Below are 17315 nucleotides of genomic sequence, written 5' to 3'. Positions count from 1 at the left end.
AGAGAGTGGACGTAGGTGTTGGAAACATCGAACCACTATATATCTTGGGTAATATTAGGTTGTTTGTGTATTTATATTACTATCACTCCCAAACAAAGTTTATATTTATAACAAATATTTTCTTTGTATAAGAAAAACTAAAGAGTTTGAAAAGAGAAGAATTAGGTTTAATAAGTTTTTATCACTCAATTCTCCCTCCTCTTGAATGGCCATTGTGTGTCAAGGTACCAACAAGTCGGACACTAAAGACTTAAAAGTTGTATTAAACTAATATCAGAAACGTACATCTTTTAGAATGAGTCCTCATTTATTTATAGAAAAGCATAAGACTTTCTTAAACCCTATAGAATTAAAATTCTTTCAAATAATATTTATGTTAATATTTTGAGATCTATTAAGATTATGATTCTTATAAATAATATTTATTTTTTTTTCAAAATTTTCCTAAAACTTTTTGAATGTTGGAATTGTCTTGTCTGCATTTTATGTAAGGCCCTTCCCCAATTAAAGAGAAATTTACGTGATGACTTACAATTTCCTCGGGAGGGAGAGGGGGGATAGTGTTAGGATCCCAAGTCTTTGCCCTTGAGGTTTGGGACACACCCGGCTCGAATAACAGCTCGAGCATTAGCGCAACTGGAGAAAGTTCAAGGCAGCCTGATAGCGATGAAAAGCATGTTGCGCCAAGTGAGGCCCTAGCTTACCAACCAGTGAACCAGCAAGTGCCATTTGAGGCCTCAGCTCAGCATCAGTACACAGGGTCAGCCCACAGTGCAACCACAGAGGCCCACCCCAACCCAATAGGATGAAGCCCACCAGACCAGGCCCATCACAAGCCCAGTCCAACAGGCCCATCAGCCCATTTCGTGGAGCCCATCAGAAGAGAGACCAACAATCAAGTCAGTTCACTTGATCTGGCTTTAATAGATACTTTAAGTATTTTCCTTAATTGTTCTTTTAATTCCAACATTGATGTATTCACTTAGTTGCCAGCATTCATGTATATACATCAGTTACATTCTCTGCATTTATGTACTTAGCATCCAATGGGTCATTGCTAGCCACTATATAAGGTTTTGATCTGTCTTCATTTGGAGACTTTTGATCAATCAAAAAACATAACTAGTTAAAGTATCTTCACATTTTTTATTTCTATCTTCTATCATGTGATAGTTAGGCAAAAATCAACCTTTCGAGAACTATAACATCCATTAGAAAGTCCCTTTTGGAAGACCATAAGTTCTTTCTGGTTCATGACCATTATTTCTCCCAGCTTCAGGAGACCTTCAAGGTCCCGTTCTCCAGGCTCGACCTTCCAAAAGTTCAATTATTTTAGACTTTTAAGCTTTTTGATTTTTTTAATGAGTTTTTGTTCGTAAAACATCAATTACAATAAATTACAATACTTATTAAAGCAAAACAACAATTTTTTCGTGTCCTTTCTTTAGTTCTTCTTGTTACCTTAATTTGGTGGCATCACTAAGAATTCCCTTTCTGTTCGATTGCGTTAGGCGTACCGCCATGGAAGCAGAAGAAGGCTAGCTCGTTCCACTTTCTTAGTCATCATAAAGTGCTGGATCAGATAGCCTCGGCGTTGGAATTGCAACAAGGGGAGTCTTCTTCTTCAAAACGATTCCAAACTTCTCCGACACCTCCATCTCCTCTCCCTCAGGCAGCTTCCACTCAAATGAATGCAGAAGCGAGGCCAGTGAAAACATGAACATCCGCTCAGCCATGGCAGTCCCCGCGCAAATCCTCCGGCCCGACCCGAAGGGGAAATAGCTGAAGTCATTGCCACTGTAATCGAACTTGGAAACCAGAAACCTCTCGGGATCAAACTCAAGCGGGTTTTCCCAAATCGACGGGTCTCTGTGGATCGCCCACACGTTAATGAAGACTCGGGCGCCTTTGGGAATGGTGTAGCCACCGACGACACAAGATTGGCTGGGGCAGTGAGGCACCAGCAACGGCAGAGCAGGGTGCACCCGTAAAGCTTCTTTCATCACTGCGTATAAGAATGGTAAGTTGTGAGTGTGAGACTCTTCGACGATGTTGTCTCTGCCGACCACTTCGTCTAGTTCTTGCTGTGCTTTCCTCATGATTTCAGGATTCTTCATCATCTCCGCCATCGCAAACTCCATTGCGTTGGAGGTTGTATCTGTGCCTCCCACCACCATGTCCTATTACACCGCTGCAAAATATAAGTGCTGGAACAACAAATTCTGAACAAACAAATATTTTTATTTACTTATTTTTCCATAAATAAATTACAGTCCACACAATTTTTTTCTCTCCTTCTTCCAATAAAACAAATATTAAAAATTATTTGTAAATATATAAAGCATAAGAGGAAACAGTGACTTTTAAATAGCAAGAACAAAAAAAATATAATTTGTTAGAAAGGTGGGTTCTTCTGGTTGGTGGACCCAGTTATGAGTTGTTTAGTGGGAAAATGCTAGAGTGTCCGATGGGTTTATCGAAAGAGGGCAAAAAGATCATTTTGTCCCCACGCCCTACTCTCTCTCTCCCCCTCTAATGGATTTCTCCCCTGCTCTGCGCGTCTCCCCTGCCTACCATGGTCGCCGCTCGCCTCTCGGCTGCATCTCGCCTCCGTCGTCTTGCCGCCATTGCCGCCTCACCTCGCCTCACTGATAGTCGATGTAGCGACTGTTAGCGAGGCGAGGCAGCGAGTCGACGGAGACTAGGCCGAGCGACGGAGACAAGGCGAGGTGAGGCGGAGAGGCGGGCGACGTCCATGACAAGTAGGGGAGACGCATAAAGCGAGGGGGGACAGTGGCCCGTTTTGTAAATTTACAAAGTGAGCGAGGGTAAAATCGTCTTTTTACCCTTCTCTGTGACTCATTCAGTAGACTCATCGGGCCCTGTAGAACGAGTTCAGTAGACTCATCGGCCTGTAAAACGACTCTGTTTTGTGACATTAATCATGAATGGTTGGTGACCATGACATCACCAGTACCTTAAAGTCTCTTGACATGATGGCCGACAGATAACATGCTCCAGTTTTTTTTTTTTAAAAACAAAATAGGAACCCCAATAAATTTTTATAGAACGTAAGATAATTAATATTTTTTTAAAAATATATTTATATATATAAGGAGTATTAATTTTTTAAATAATATTATTTAATTTATACTAAATAATATTGATATAACAATTCAAATATAATAATGTAAAATATATGCTATCCAATTATTATGTTAAAAGAATAATTAAATAAATAAATTTTATATAATTATTATATTTGAATTGTTATATTAATATTATTTAATATAAATTAAATAATATTATTTAAAAATATATATTTCTAATAATAAAATAATATATTCCTCTCGTGCCACGTCCCTTTCAACTTACAAGAATGGACCCAGAAATATGCACTTCTATTCCATTCATGTTGATATAGAAATATATAAATACATTTTGTTTTTTTAAAGAGATTGTATTTACTAAATATTTTTATTAGTTAGTAAAGTATTGTTTAACATTGTGTATTTATTACTAACTAATATAAGTATTTAAAGACTAAGAACAAAATATAATAAATATACTTTATTTAAAAATAAAATAATTTTTTACCTCCTAAATTAACAAGTGGATTACCTAAAACAAGAAATGGTAATATTATTTGCACATGACCTTTTTGACACAAAAATATTAGTATTTTCTCAAAAAATTTAATGATAATTATAAGATTATATATAGAACACAGCTCTTATGTTGTCAGACACAATCTGCAGATGTGTGTGGGTCCCACCACCCTCATGGGGTCGTGCCCTCACTTAATTTGTCTGTGTTGAACAAATGCCTTAATTTGTTTGTGTTGAACAAATATTCACAACACAACATTTACATTAAAAAAAAACATGAAGGATAAATAGCATTATCGAACAAGAAATAGGGGCAGGGAGATGAAGTTACCATTAGTAGGGCTTTGATGTGGGTCATGGTAAGAGGCGTTTTAGTCTCTCCCGAATCCCCTTCTTGTTTCAGCTTCAGCAACAGCTGCAGAAAATCCTTGGTCTCCTTGTCTCCATCGCCTTTCCCTTCTTCCATATCCAGCCGTTGATCGATCATAACCTCGAATATCCGATCAAACCGCCGGGTCAGCCCCTTAAGCTGCTTCCGGATCCCCTGCAAGTCGAACGGGGCCAGACCGGGGAAGAAGTCCGAGATATTGGGCTTCCCCAGCAGCTCCGTTATCTCCGCCACCACCGTCCGGAACTCCGCCCCGAGGCTTCCCCTCTCCTCCCCCTTCACCGTGCCGCCCCACAGCATGTTCGTGATCACGTTCAGCACGTTCAGGAACATCTTCTCCCCGATATTCACGGGCGACCCGCGCCGCCGGTAGATGTAGTTGATCGTCCGCCGGAGCTCCCGCCGCCGGAGGGCGTAGACCGAGTCCATGGAGGCGTTGCTAAGCATCTCCCGCACGCAGACCTTCCTCAGCATCCGCCACTCTGGTCCATAGGGAGTCCAGACGATGTCGCGGCCGCCGTAGGCCGCCTCCTTTCCGGCGGCGGGAACGTCGCGGTTGGCGAAGGTGATGTCTTGGTCCCTGAGCACTTCGCGAGCTATGGACGGGGAAGTGACCACGATTCCGACTTTCTTTCCCAGCCGCAGGGTCAGAATAGGGCCATACTCCAGAGCAAGGTTTGCAAAATAGGTGTGGAGCTCCGGGTCGAGGAAGGGAAGATTTCCAACGATGGGAAGGCCGGGAGGTCCAGGAGGCAACGGCGGCTGACGGCCAGTTCTTGATTTTCCTGAGAGGATCCATACGACCCACGAGAAGATGAGCGCTACTAGGGCGGAGGAGAAGAGGAAGCGAGCGAGGTCGTCGTTCTGAAGCATGGCGGCCGTGGGAGTGGAGAAAGAGACTATAGAGGCGGCAGCCGGCCGAAGAAGGAAGAAGGGCACGGATGAATTGGTGGATACGGTACATATTGATATTGGTTGGCTCTGTTTGCTCCACTCACCATGACCTCATCACAGTATCGGGACAAAAATGGAGTTTGGGTGGTGCCGGAGCATTTCCCCAAGGAATCTGGTTTATAATATATTGCCACTTATTCAAATAATTTTTCTCAATACCAATAATTTCATAACAACTAACCTTCAACTGCTAACTAGTAACTATTAATTAATGTGAAAAATCCATATCTGTTAAATCAAGTATGGACATGTGTTATTGTACAGCAACTACATTTAATCATAGCTTTATGTTATGGTATTCATGACTGACTCTCTTCTGTTACTATCTACTTAAAGGGTAATAAGGGATATTTAACTTGAATAGCATTTCTTCTATCTAATTTTTAACCCCATATATATATATATATTTCATACAAACTCTTGACTTTTTTAACAATTAAAAATAATAAATATTATTTGAATTAAAAAATAACTTTGGAACTGCCAAGAACGAAGCAGCCGGCTTATTTGGATCAAACCGAGACGGGCGGAAAGTCAATGCTTGGTTATAGTTAATATCTTAATATCAGCATTTCTTGTTTTTGTTAGCTATTTTACGCCAGCTATTGACTTGGGTGCACATGCCAAAAAACAGAAGAAATAATTAAGTGCACGTGGTATATATGTATATCATATAATTCTTATATTATATAATATTATCTTCTTCATAGTATATGACCATTTTTTGGGGGTAATATTTTGCCCAATAACCCAATAATTGGTCCGGATGTGATTAAATAGGTTCATAGCCTAAGAGGAGCATGCATCAAGAAACGGAGATGGATTGAAAAATTAATTTGAGTCAAGGAAGACTAAGTCGACCAAGGGAAAAATGGGCTTGAGACACATGCAATCCATCAACTTTCCGTCTTTTTTATAAATAAGAGGGTCATCTCTTTGTTCAAGTATGCTTATTCTTTGCTCCCAAATTCTCTTTTTGTGTTCAAACTCTTAATACTCTCAGAGATTGACTTAGGCACTGTATAGTCAATGAGGGGACACTCACCCTTGCCCTCCAACTAACTTCTTTCTCAACAGGTCTCTCTATCACTTGATACTCTGTCATCACTTTGGGGGTTTCTCAACCACTTGGTACTCCATCGTCATTTTGGGGGTCTCTTGATCACTTGATACTCCATTATTACTTTGGAGGTCTCACGGACACTTTGAAACTCTTTGGATTCCTTGAGACTCACGTCACACTTTCCCGCATTATAAATTTATTGTTGTATTGAGGCAACAATAATTGACGCCGTTTGTGAAAAATCAAACAAAAAGCTAAGGAATATTCATTCTTGATGGCCAATACAAGAGACAATCGATGGACTCTCTCTTAGGGTGTTAAGACTCGACCACCTCCATGAGACTCACTACAAAAAAAAAAATAACAACAACAACAACAATTTTAGAGACGGATTTTAGAAAGGAAAAATATTTCCATCTCTATTAGGGATGGAATTGGAAAAAGGTTTTAGAGACTGATTTAGAGATGGAAAATTCATGTTTCTGATTTAGAGATATAATTAGAGACATAAATAATCCATCTCTGAATTTTTTCCAATTAGAAACAGATTTAGAGATTGAAAATTTCTATCTCTAATATCAAAGACAGAAATTTTGTCCAATCAACTTACTTGGATAGCTTTTAAAATAAGGCTCAGTTACAAATATTTACAACCAATGGTTTTTTTTAAGTAGAATTAGTCACAACCAATGCCTTTTAATTATAGGATCAAACTTAACATTTTCAAAATCAAATAAAAATGTGAATAAGAGATACAAGAAAAGGTATAGGTTGTATAAGATTATAAATACTTCTCTTGTTTTACAAAGAGATAGAAGGATTGGAAGATGTAAGTTCTCTCTCTCTCTCTCTCTCTCTCTCTCTCTCTCTAATGTGAATGGTAGAACAATTGTTGAAGGGTTTTTTCTTTTGAGTACTCTAGATATCAGAATTTTGCATCCTTGCTTCAGCTCCATTATATAGTGTTCTATCACTTAATGCATCTACTGAGCTATCCATCAAGATGAGAAAATATTCTTTGTGTCATAACTGCCACTTTTTATCTCTATAACATCTCAAAATTTGTTAGAAACATCAAAATCTATGTACAATTTGTATAAGAAACATTTAATGTTCTGAAAATTAAAGACAAATCTCATTTAATACTCTATAACAGCTATATTTTTTAAATTATGCCAAGTATTACTTGAGTACAAAGTGGGGTTTAATCAACTAATTTTAATCTTTACTCGAGTATTTTTATGATTTGCTCGATTACAAGATGCCTTTCACTCAATTAAATTTTTTACACAGAAAAATTCAATACATACTCGATTAGAAATTTATATTTACTTGAGTATATTACGATCTTTACTGGATTAACAATTTTAGTAGTTGATTAAATTAATGGTCCAGAGACTTGGCATATTACTGACAAATATTTACTCAATTAAAATAAAGATTTACTCAAGTATTCTTGATTAACATGTTAAGTACTCAATTACAAAAAAAAGATCCAGAAACTTAACAAATTTATGGAGGATATATACTCAATTACAAAAAAATATTCACTCGAACACCAATAAATTATTACTTGATTTAAAAAACTAAATACTCAATTAATTTTTCATTGCCAGAGACTTGTATTATTTACTAGAATACAAAGGCATATTTAGTCAAGTACATTTGATATTTATTCGAATACACTAAGATTTGTAATCGATTATCTATTATATAGCTTATGTCTACTTGATTATAAATAGGATATACTCAATTAACATATCATGCCTACTTTGAATTAGTCTTAAGGCTTTTTGAATTAGTCTAAATTACACTACAAGAAAAATGGGTATTGCCGGCGAAATTTTCTCGATGGTTTAAACAACCGTTGGAAAAATACCATAATCCCCAACGGTTTTGTAAATTGCCAGTGATTTAACACAATCCTAGGCGGTTTCCAAAACCGTCGGCTATGGCATATACATATCCGGCGGTTTTAAAAAATCGTTGGTTATGTTGACCTATCCCCGGTAGTTTCGAAATTGCCGGTTATATTGACCCATCCCCGGAGGTTTTGAAACTGCCGGGGATATGATTTATATAACACCCCCAAAATTCCCCCCGCCCCCGCCCAAATCTTCCCCTCACCTCCTTCTCTTCCAAAATTCCCCCCTGCGCGCAAACCCTAACCCTCTCTCGCTCGTGCCTCGCCGTGTCTTTGTCCCTCGCTCTCGCCGCTGAGTTGCTACCTCCCTCGCCCTTACTCACCCTCGTTTGCTCTTCTCGCCTTGCTTACCCTCGCTCTCGTCTCGCTCGATCGCTTCTGCCTGTTGCCTGCTACTCCATAATAGCGATTGTAATTTTAAGCGTGACGTCGATACCAGCGTCATGCTCCTCGACACCTCCGAGAGCTTCGGCCCTCACACCAATGAGATCTTCCTCGGCAAGGTCAATTACGCTTCGCTTTTTGTGGTTTTTTGATTTTTGATTTTTTTTTGGGTTCTGGATTAATCGAATTCGAAATCGGAGCGAGTATGGCAATGGCGAGCTTGGCCAGACGGAAGGCTTCACATCTCTTCTGCAATTCCTTCTCCTCCGATATTTTCAAGTACTTTCTCTCTCTCACCTCCTTCTCCAGGGGATTCGCCACCTCAAGATTCGATGACAACGACGTGGTCGTCGTCGGTGGCGTCCCTGGCGGCTACATCACCGCCATTAAAGCGGCTCAGCTCAGCCTCAAGACCACATGTATCGAGAAGTGAGGCGCGTTGGGAGAAACTTGCCTCAATGTTGATTGCGTCCCTTCCAAGGTATTATTTGTTTATTTGTGTTCGATTTCTTTGGCTCTGATCTGTGCTGTAGTTCTTTTTTTTCTTTTTTGTAGCTGCTTGTTAGATATGGCGGTTCTATCTCTTAGTTTTATTAACTGGTGGATTTTTTCATGCATCTATTTGATTACATGCTTTTAGTCTTTTGGAAGATTCTTGAACTACGTTATTCCTTTAATTGAAATATGTGTGTGTATTATTCATATGTTCGTTTACAAATCTAGATTATTGTTCATTTGTTTGGCTGCAAATTAGGATTTCCATGTGGGAGACTCCTATTTCGATGCCCAAGTATGTGAATTAATAAATAATGAGTTAGAAATAACACGAGGAATAAGCTCATGGAAATTGATGACCTGACAATGATATAGGCATGGAAATTACTCTTGGTCTTGGAAAAAAGAAAAACATAATATTAGCACTTGAACCTTGATACTGAACCCTCGAAAATGAGATCACAACGTGTTATACTAAATGCATTATCTAACTTGACAGCTCACAGCTCATACAAGAAGTAACTGGTGTAAATAGGTTTATAAACCAAAACTTTTAGCTGCCATAGAATAAGTTGCTCTATAGTAATGCATTTTGGTGCAATCAGTTTATTACTAGTAATAAATAGTGGATTGCTGTAGTTAAAGTACTTATTTGTACCCTCGGAGTAAGAAATGTTTCTCTTTTCATTCTTCTGTTGGGTCTTATTTTATTGTGGATTTAAGTGGTCTTGTCATTGATATGCATTACTTGTAAACCATTTTGGTCACTAGTCCAAGGGTAAACTCCTAAGTATTGTGGAAATTACACATGTCTTGGGTTGTACTATCCTTTTATGGTCTTTATAACGAGTTCATCTGATTTTTTTTGCCTGAAGATCTAAAAGTTTTTCTTTATGTAGGAAATATATTAGATCAAATAAGGTCCCATAGTTTATGTGCATGTCATAAACTTGGTTGAATTTAATTGTATTTTATATCCATTGCCTCGACAATTTTTTAGGATGCATGTCTTAAGGGATGCTAATAACAGTAAAACTACAATACCGTGGAGGGTCTCTAATGTAAGTGTTTTTGTATACAATTGTATACAGTTGTTATGCAATTTTGGACATATTTTATACAATTTCATAGTTAATGTACATACTTAAATAGATCTATTGTTTTTCAATGTAGATAAAAAAACTATGATATGCAATTTTAGTTGAAGAATGGCATGGTGACGTCATCAAGGGTTATTTGAGGTCACTTGGACATGTTTTAGTTTAGGGTTGAGTTGTATGTGCTTTTGAATGGTATTGTGTAATGAGAAGAGACAAGATTGGTCTTTCTAAATGATTAAATGTGTTGTACTTAAATAGATTTATTGTATACAGTTGTTATACTTATTGTGTGTAGCAAGTGAATCTTTTAAAATTGTTAGTGATTTTTTTTTTATAATTGATCGTTATACAAGTTATTGATTATTGTTATATAATTTTTAAAAATCTTGTTTCTCAAATTCTCGGCGATTTTTTGGAGTTTTGCCCACAGTTGACCTTTGTTGGTGGTTTCTGAAATTCGTCGGCAAAGTTTTGACTTTTGCCAGCAGTTTTTTAACTACCAGCAAATACTTTTCTCGGCGGTTTATAAACCGCCGGTAAAAGTAAAACCTTTCCCGGCAGTCTTTTAAAACCGCTGGAAAAAACTATTATTACCGGCGGTTTATAAAAACCGCCGGTAAATAGTTTTTTTCGACGATTTTTTTTACTTTTTCCAACAGTTTTTTCATTGCCGGGAAAAAATGAAACTCTTGTAGTGTTACTTGAGTATAGAAGGATTTTACTCAAACACAAGAATTAAATCACAGAGTTATTTGATTACACGAGGTCTTTTACTCAATTAAGAAAACTAACTTCCTGACCTAATATGAGATACCACTGTATTACTCAAGTAACACATATTAGTACTTGATTAAGTGTTGGTTCCTTAGGTAATGGCCACTCAAGAAAGGGGGGTGAATTAAGTGATGAAAAATAACATTTTTTTCTTATTTAATTATTTATGTGATTATTCATTCAATCTTATATTGTATCTATGTTACTGCAAACAACAAGAGAAATATCAAAGTAATACAAAATGAGTAATGAACACGGTGATATTAGTGGTTCGGTGTGTCACAAACACATAATTAACTCTCCCAAGGTCTCAACCACCATTGGCGTTCCACTAAACCAATCAACGCCAAGGTTTTCCCTTAGCTTACATTGGAAACTATACACAAACACCTAGATTTTCACTAGATCTAGGAAACTGAATGTAGCATTAAAAACTTTGGAAATTCTTTCTTTACGGCTCTTGGTATGTTCAGAATGTAATTAGGAGCCTTCAATCCAAGCTTAACATGAATTTATACTCATTAGGACTACCTGGTTTCTTTTTAAAAAATTTCTTCCCGTTAGGCTTGAGTAGTCAACTAAGCTGAACCTTAAGTCGACTAAGTTGAATCTGGAGTCGACTTACCTAGATCTTTAGTTGACTTATCTGGATTCGGAGTTGGCTTATGGGGAGGTTTAGTCGACTAATAGAAAAAATACTTCTCGGCCAAGTCGACTAATATAGGAAGAGAGAAAACACTTATGCAGAGATGCTCTTTGCGTAGTCGACTAATGTCATAGTCTTAGTTAACTAATGACCCAAATATGTAGAAAATGAATTTGCTCCATTAAAATCATATTTTCAATATGGTTTTAGTAAATAAAAATAAAAATACTTTACTGGAATTAAAGTCATAAATTGGGGGTTAACAATTTGTACATAAGTCAAAATTGGTCTTTTTGTTAATTATCAAAACTCCAAAATTATTTAAATATGTCAAGTTGGCTCAATATTAAAAACTTTGACTTACTCGATTGATCGTCATATTTTACCCAATTATGTTTATAATCATTCATTAAGTCTGATACATTGTTTTGATCATCATCACTTTAATAGAAAATTCTTATTTCCTCGTCAAGTCAAAATTTTAACAACTTAATAGATTACTCAACAATCTCCCTCTTTTTGATTGATTAACACTTTTTGATGATGGCAAAACACAAACACACTGAATACATTCTTATTTTTATGATATCTTTCATAGGCCTTACTCGATTGACTTTGATTTTGAGATTTTCTTTTTCCTTGAAGTGACTTAAGAGAATTTTATCACTGTTCTTTTCTCCCCTTTTTTGTCATTAACAAAAGTGACTCCCCCTAACAAAAAGAAAGGTTGCACATAGATGATGCCCTTGAATTTTCTAGTTGAGTTGCTCCCCCTATCTTATAGATTTGAATTTACTTATGGAATGTTAAGAATGAACATAAGACAATTTTGAAGAGAAGACAATTTCATTAAACTTGAAATTTCATTGAATACAAAACAAGTACATTAAAAATGTTGGATTACATTAAAAAAAATTAAAATTTACATAGAATTCCTAGTCTACAATTGGAAGAGGATCCTCTTTGCCTCCTTTTTCCAATATAGTTTTTGAGGATTTCTCGACAGTAGTCTTGATTCTGCTAAATGTTTTCATAGCTATATTGATTTCAGCTATGCATTCTATTGGTAAACTTAGATTCGATCATACACAGCGAAATAAAAATTAATTTTCTGGTATCATGTTTTTCAGAATTTACGATTTACAAAACTAAAGAATAAACAAAAGAATATTTATTAACGAAATTTGATTTCTATCTTCGGTCACCTGTCGTTAAATCATCCATGTGTAGGATGTAGTCGGTCCATCTGAAACCACTTCTAATCCAAAAAAAATTGAGAGAAGAAGTATAAATTTTCTAAAAATTTATGTCTAAATTTGGATTCACACACACATGATTTAGTATTTATGGTTCTTTTTATAGGGAACCATATGGAACCCTAAGTGTTATTGGGTCAGGCTTAATGTGCTATCATATAATCCAGTCCAATTAATAATTAAATAATTCTATTCATAATATAATTATTTAATCATTCTTATTTATCTAGTAAATAAATAGGCCAAAATTAGTAATTTATCTTTCTTCTCTTTAAAAGTGATTTCTTATTGGGTGAGACTTTCTAAATTCATAATTAAAGTGTCAATGAGAATAATCAATTATTAATTCTCATAAATCATAAGTGACATCTAGCAATATGTCATGATTACCCAATTTAATGTGAAACGAGAATAGTGAACCTTTTACTATGATACCTTGGAAGACATTATCAGAAGTTGTCTATCCAACGGTCATCCAAAATGGCGGGAGGACAGACGCATAAGAACCGTATTGAGAATTTGGAGAACATGGCCAACACCATGGACGAAAAATTCTCACGGTTGGAGCGGACGCTACAGAATCTGACCATTCTGATATTTTACTCTTGTGTTTAGTTTTGATGATGAAAAATTTCAAATGTATTTTTTTCTCAATCAAAGCATATGGTTTGGAAACAAAAATCAATTTCAAAGTGCTTTGTTAAAATGATCTATGATCTTTTATATTATTTGGAGATTAACATAAACAAGTTTTAAGATCTAAAAAGAATCTCCTTGAAATCGTTGGTCAAAATAATTCTAAGGCAAAAGACCAACTAGAACATGTTTTTGAAAGTGTGTTCATTTTAGAAAGTGTTCATTTTAGAAAACTATCTCCTAGTATTTTGATATCTAATATCTCTTAGTAATGAAATGGTTTTGATGAATGTCTATATGAAAATCAATTTCTACTATATGGATTATATGAATGAGAAAATGCATTTTTAGTATATAAATCTTAAAGCAAGATATGAAATATTGAGTATGGATGAAAGATTGATTTGTTAAGAATAATTTGTTTCAAATCATACTTTTGATAATCTCAACTTGCTTTAAAGATAATCAAAATGAGTTTTTAAAGAATCGAATAATGATGTATTAAAAATTCAAGATTTTCTATAGAATAGTCGACTATCAGGATCATTCTGTTGACTATGCTTCAAAATAGTCGACTATTTTTTATGTTCTGTCGACTATTTAAGCATCTGTCGACTATTTTAGCATCTGTCGACTATCGAGTAAAAATAGTCGACTATGCCTTTTGGTCTGTCGACTATTTTTGTTCATGAAATTCAAAAATTTCTTCATATCTCAGCATCTGTCGACTATTGAAATTTTGTGTTATAAAATAGTCGACTATTCGTTTTGTCTGTCGACTATTTCTTGCTTTAGTTGTAAAAATAGTCAACTATATATTTCTTCTGTCAACTATTTCTTTTTGCAGAAAGCTCCAACGGCTCCAAACGGCTATATTTCTCTTCAACTTCGTGTGACACTTATATATACATGTCATAGATGATCAAGAGGAGGCTAATGGACGGAAAAGAGATGATCTAGAGTTTGGAAATCATTTTATTTAAGCTTACAGTGTTCTCTGTGCTTTCAATTTTATATTTTTCTATGCAAGGCTTCGTTCTATCATTGTAAATCTATTCTTAAGCCTAGTTTTCATTGTGAGAGAACTTGTGACTAAGAGTGTTAACTCTTAGCTTCTCTCTTTCATTTGTATCGTTGTTATTTTCCTAGCTTGTGTAGCTAGAGCGCCCATTTGAGTGGGAGGTTGTAATTCCTAGTCTCAGATTAGAGGACCTACTTGGTTTAAGTAGGGGGTTTTAGTGGATGGTTTGAAAAATCCTTAGTGAGGAGATAAGGTAGTGGATTAGGCTTGGGTTAAGCCGAACCACTATAAATCATTTGTGTTCTTCTCTTGTGCTTGTGGTTTTATTTCATTTATTATTTCAAGCAATTTAATAATCCTCACTTGCATCGAATTTTCCATCAAAAGGATTTCAAAGTTTTAAATCAAGTTTTTAAAATCACCAATTCACCCCCCCTTGGTGTGTGCCATAGAACCTACCTGTTCTAACACATTCTGGTGGAGCAGCAACAGCAACAGGCGCCAAGGCACAATAGTAGCCGTTCGTCTTCCCACAGGCGGCGATCTGCTGCATCAACCAGCCAAAGATCTGATTCGCGCTCTGATGGTGAATTCGAGAGGTGTATTGAGAAATTTGTATTTTGATTTATGAAGAAAATTACTTTGAAAAATATTCTTTTGGCAAATTTGATTTATGGATGATTTCTAAAATATTTTTTTTAAAATCATTTTAAATTGGAGAACCTCATGTCTCTCTCTCTCTCTCTCTCTCTCACACACACACACACACACACACACACACACATATGTATCCTTCAAATATGGTTTTGTATCAATTGAGCATGATGTTATGGTTTTGAGAAAGTTCTTTTCATAAATCGGCTAAGTATAAAAAGCACTTTACAAAAATAATCGAATATTGCTCAACATTACTTTCATGTTTATTGATTATTGAAGTTATTCAATTGATTATCATAAGTATCTACTCGAGTATATGTTATATAAAATCTATATCTTTTAAAGTTACAATTGAGTATGGAACTTTGTATAATCGAGTGTTAATATTTCAACACTCGAGTATGCCTTGGAGATTAATCGAGTATCTCTATAGCATTAAAATATGAGCATTTATTGAATCAAGTAAGGCCTATATTTAAATCGACTATTGTACTTGAATTAATTGAGTATCTATATCTGTTACTTGAGTGCTTTACACATCTCTTGTTTTTCATTTAAAAAATCAATCGAGTAGTATTTTGTGTGTATTGCAAGTTAGTTGATTATATGCTTTTAGGAGCATCAAGCCCCCACTGACACAAGCTATCAACCGATGGCTAGAGCCTATTGATCACCTCTACCAATATTTGTTATTTAGCATTACATTACGGCATTAGGCTTTGGGTTTTCACTACAGGTGGATCATATGATATGTGTGCTTGAGCATAGACATGTAAGGTTACTAGGAGCATTGTCATTGCATCGGATGTGTATGTCTATGTGGGGGAAGTGTGGCCTAATGCCTAACTTATGGGGGTTATGGTATCACGCTTATGCTTATTCTGCCATTGCATTCTTTATGTGTTTCATTGCATGGTTATCGATGCGTGTAGTCGATTTATATGTGGGGTATACCCATGAGCTAGGCTTGAGAGGATGATACATGAGCTTCGGCTCGAGAGGATGGGTTACGGGAGCTCCAGTTCTTGGACATATGCCAGCCAGTTCATGGCTATGATAGGTTTGTATGTAGAACCCTGAGTGCGAGTGTGTGTGCTTTATGTGGGCCCTACAGATCGTTATATGTGCATTGACGCGTTGCTAGTGGGTGTGTGCTGTGGTGCTTCATGGCATGGGGTTGCATGTGATGTGTGGGTGATGTTTACCCCTAGCCTTGTATCCCTTTTATTTTATTATACTTGCTGAGTCTTGTGATTCACTCATGTTTTATATCATTCTAGGTAAGGGAAAGGCGAAGGCTGAGGGCAAGTGTAGCGGTGTCTGACCTAGCGGGTAGATGTGTGCGCACAGGGCCATCCCAATCGACGAGTCCTGGGGGAGTTTTGTTGATCTTCGGTGCTAAAGTGTGTTTATTCCACCCCTTGTGATGTGTCTATGTATGCTTTTGTGTTGAAAGAGGTTATGCCATGCTATTGTCACCTCTGCACCTTTTTGGCTAGTTTGAATGTGTATGTACACCATGCTTCCTCTATGCCAATTAGTCACCCATGTGGCAATGTTGTTGTGATATTTTATTTGTGTCTTTCTTTCTGATACTCTAACTTGACTTCCTTAGCTTCCGAGATATCCAAGGTGGGGCTCTCACAATATGATTCTTGGACATAGGCATAACAATTTTATACCTTATTGTTTTGAAAGACACTGAAAATATATATTTTTTAAAATAAAATAGCATCGAGAAAAATCATAACAAGCATCGATGAAGCAAACAGGGGCAGATCACAGCTGTCGCGCGTACGCAATGGCGCGTACGCAATGGCGCGCCCGCATGAAGCAGTGTGCCTTATGCCCAAGTGTGGGGATGCAGCTGCACACAGCAGCCCAATCTGTGCGTGCATGCCGCTTGAGGCTCGAGGCCACCTAGCCAAAGGGTGGGCCCTCACGAAGCAAGATCTAGTTCGTGGCGTGCGCGAGCACGCGACAAGGGCAGACACGGGCCCAACCCGTAACGTACGTGCACGCATGCCACCCCTTAGGCGATGGCATGCCCTTTGACCGGAAGCCGCCCAAAGACCCCATTTCCGCAGCCATCGCCTTTTTTGCCGTCACCACCAACAACAGTGACAGAGCTCAGTCAAAGAAGATAATGGCATTGCCTAATCGGTGTTTTCCTTTGAATTCGGCAGCGCAGCAGGCGGCGTCTGATCTCGTTCCACGGCTCTACCAGGCGAAACCAATGGGAATCGTGGCACCGCCCAATGACGCTCAATAAGAAACTCCTCTACGCCACCTTGTGGTGCTAGATCTTCATCCCCGAGGCCACATAGCGGCGCTGGGTTAAGTCTGGGGCATCGCTAAGTAGTGCCAGTTTAGATTCTGGCGCTACCAGTAGTGCTAGATTTGATCTTC

The 17315-nt window shown here is 37.1% G+C and overlaps 1 protein-coding gene across 1 annotated transcript; it reads right to left on the bottom strand.

Annotated features, from left to right (window-relative positions):
* Nucleotides 1-1327: 1327 nt before the first annotated feature.
* Nucleotides 1328-5041, bottom strand: LOC127813653 (flavonoid 3'-monooxygenase CYP75B137-like). The gene is made up of 2 exons (XM_052354736.1): nt 3940-5041; nt 1328-2180 (listed from the first exon to the last, which is right to left on the bottom strand). The coding sequence occupies exons 1-2, from the start codon at nt 4867-4869 to the stop codon at nt 1557-1559; spliced, it is 1554 nt and encodes a 517-aa protein (XP_052210696.1). The 5' UTR covers nt 4870-5041; the 3' UTR covers nt 1328-1556.
* Nucleotides 5042-17315: the final 12274 nt, after the last annotated feature.

The sequence above is a fragment of the Diospyros lotus genome, chromosome 11 (assembly GCF_014633365.1).
Source record: "Diospyros lotus cultivar Yz01 chromosome 11, ASM1463336v1, whole genome shotgun sequence".
NCBI lineage: Eukaryota > Viridiplantae > Streptophyta > Magnoliopsida > Ericales > Ebenaceae > Diospyros > Diospyros lotus.
This window is presented reverse-complemented; position numbering and strand designations above follow the sequence as displayed.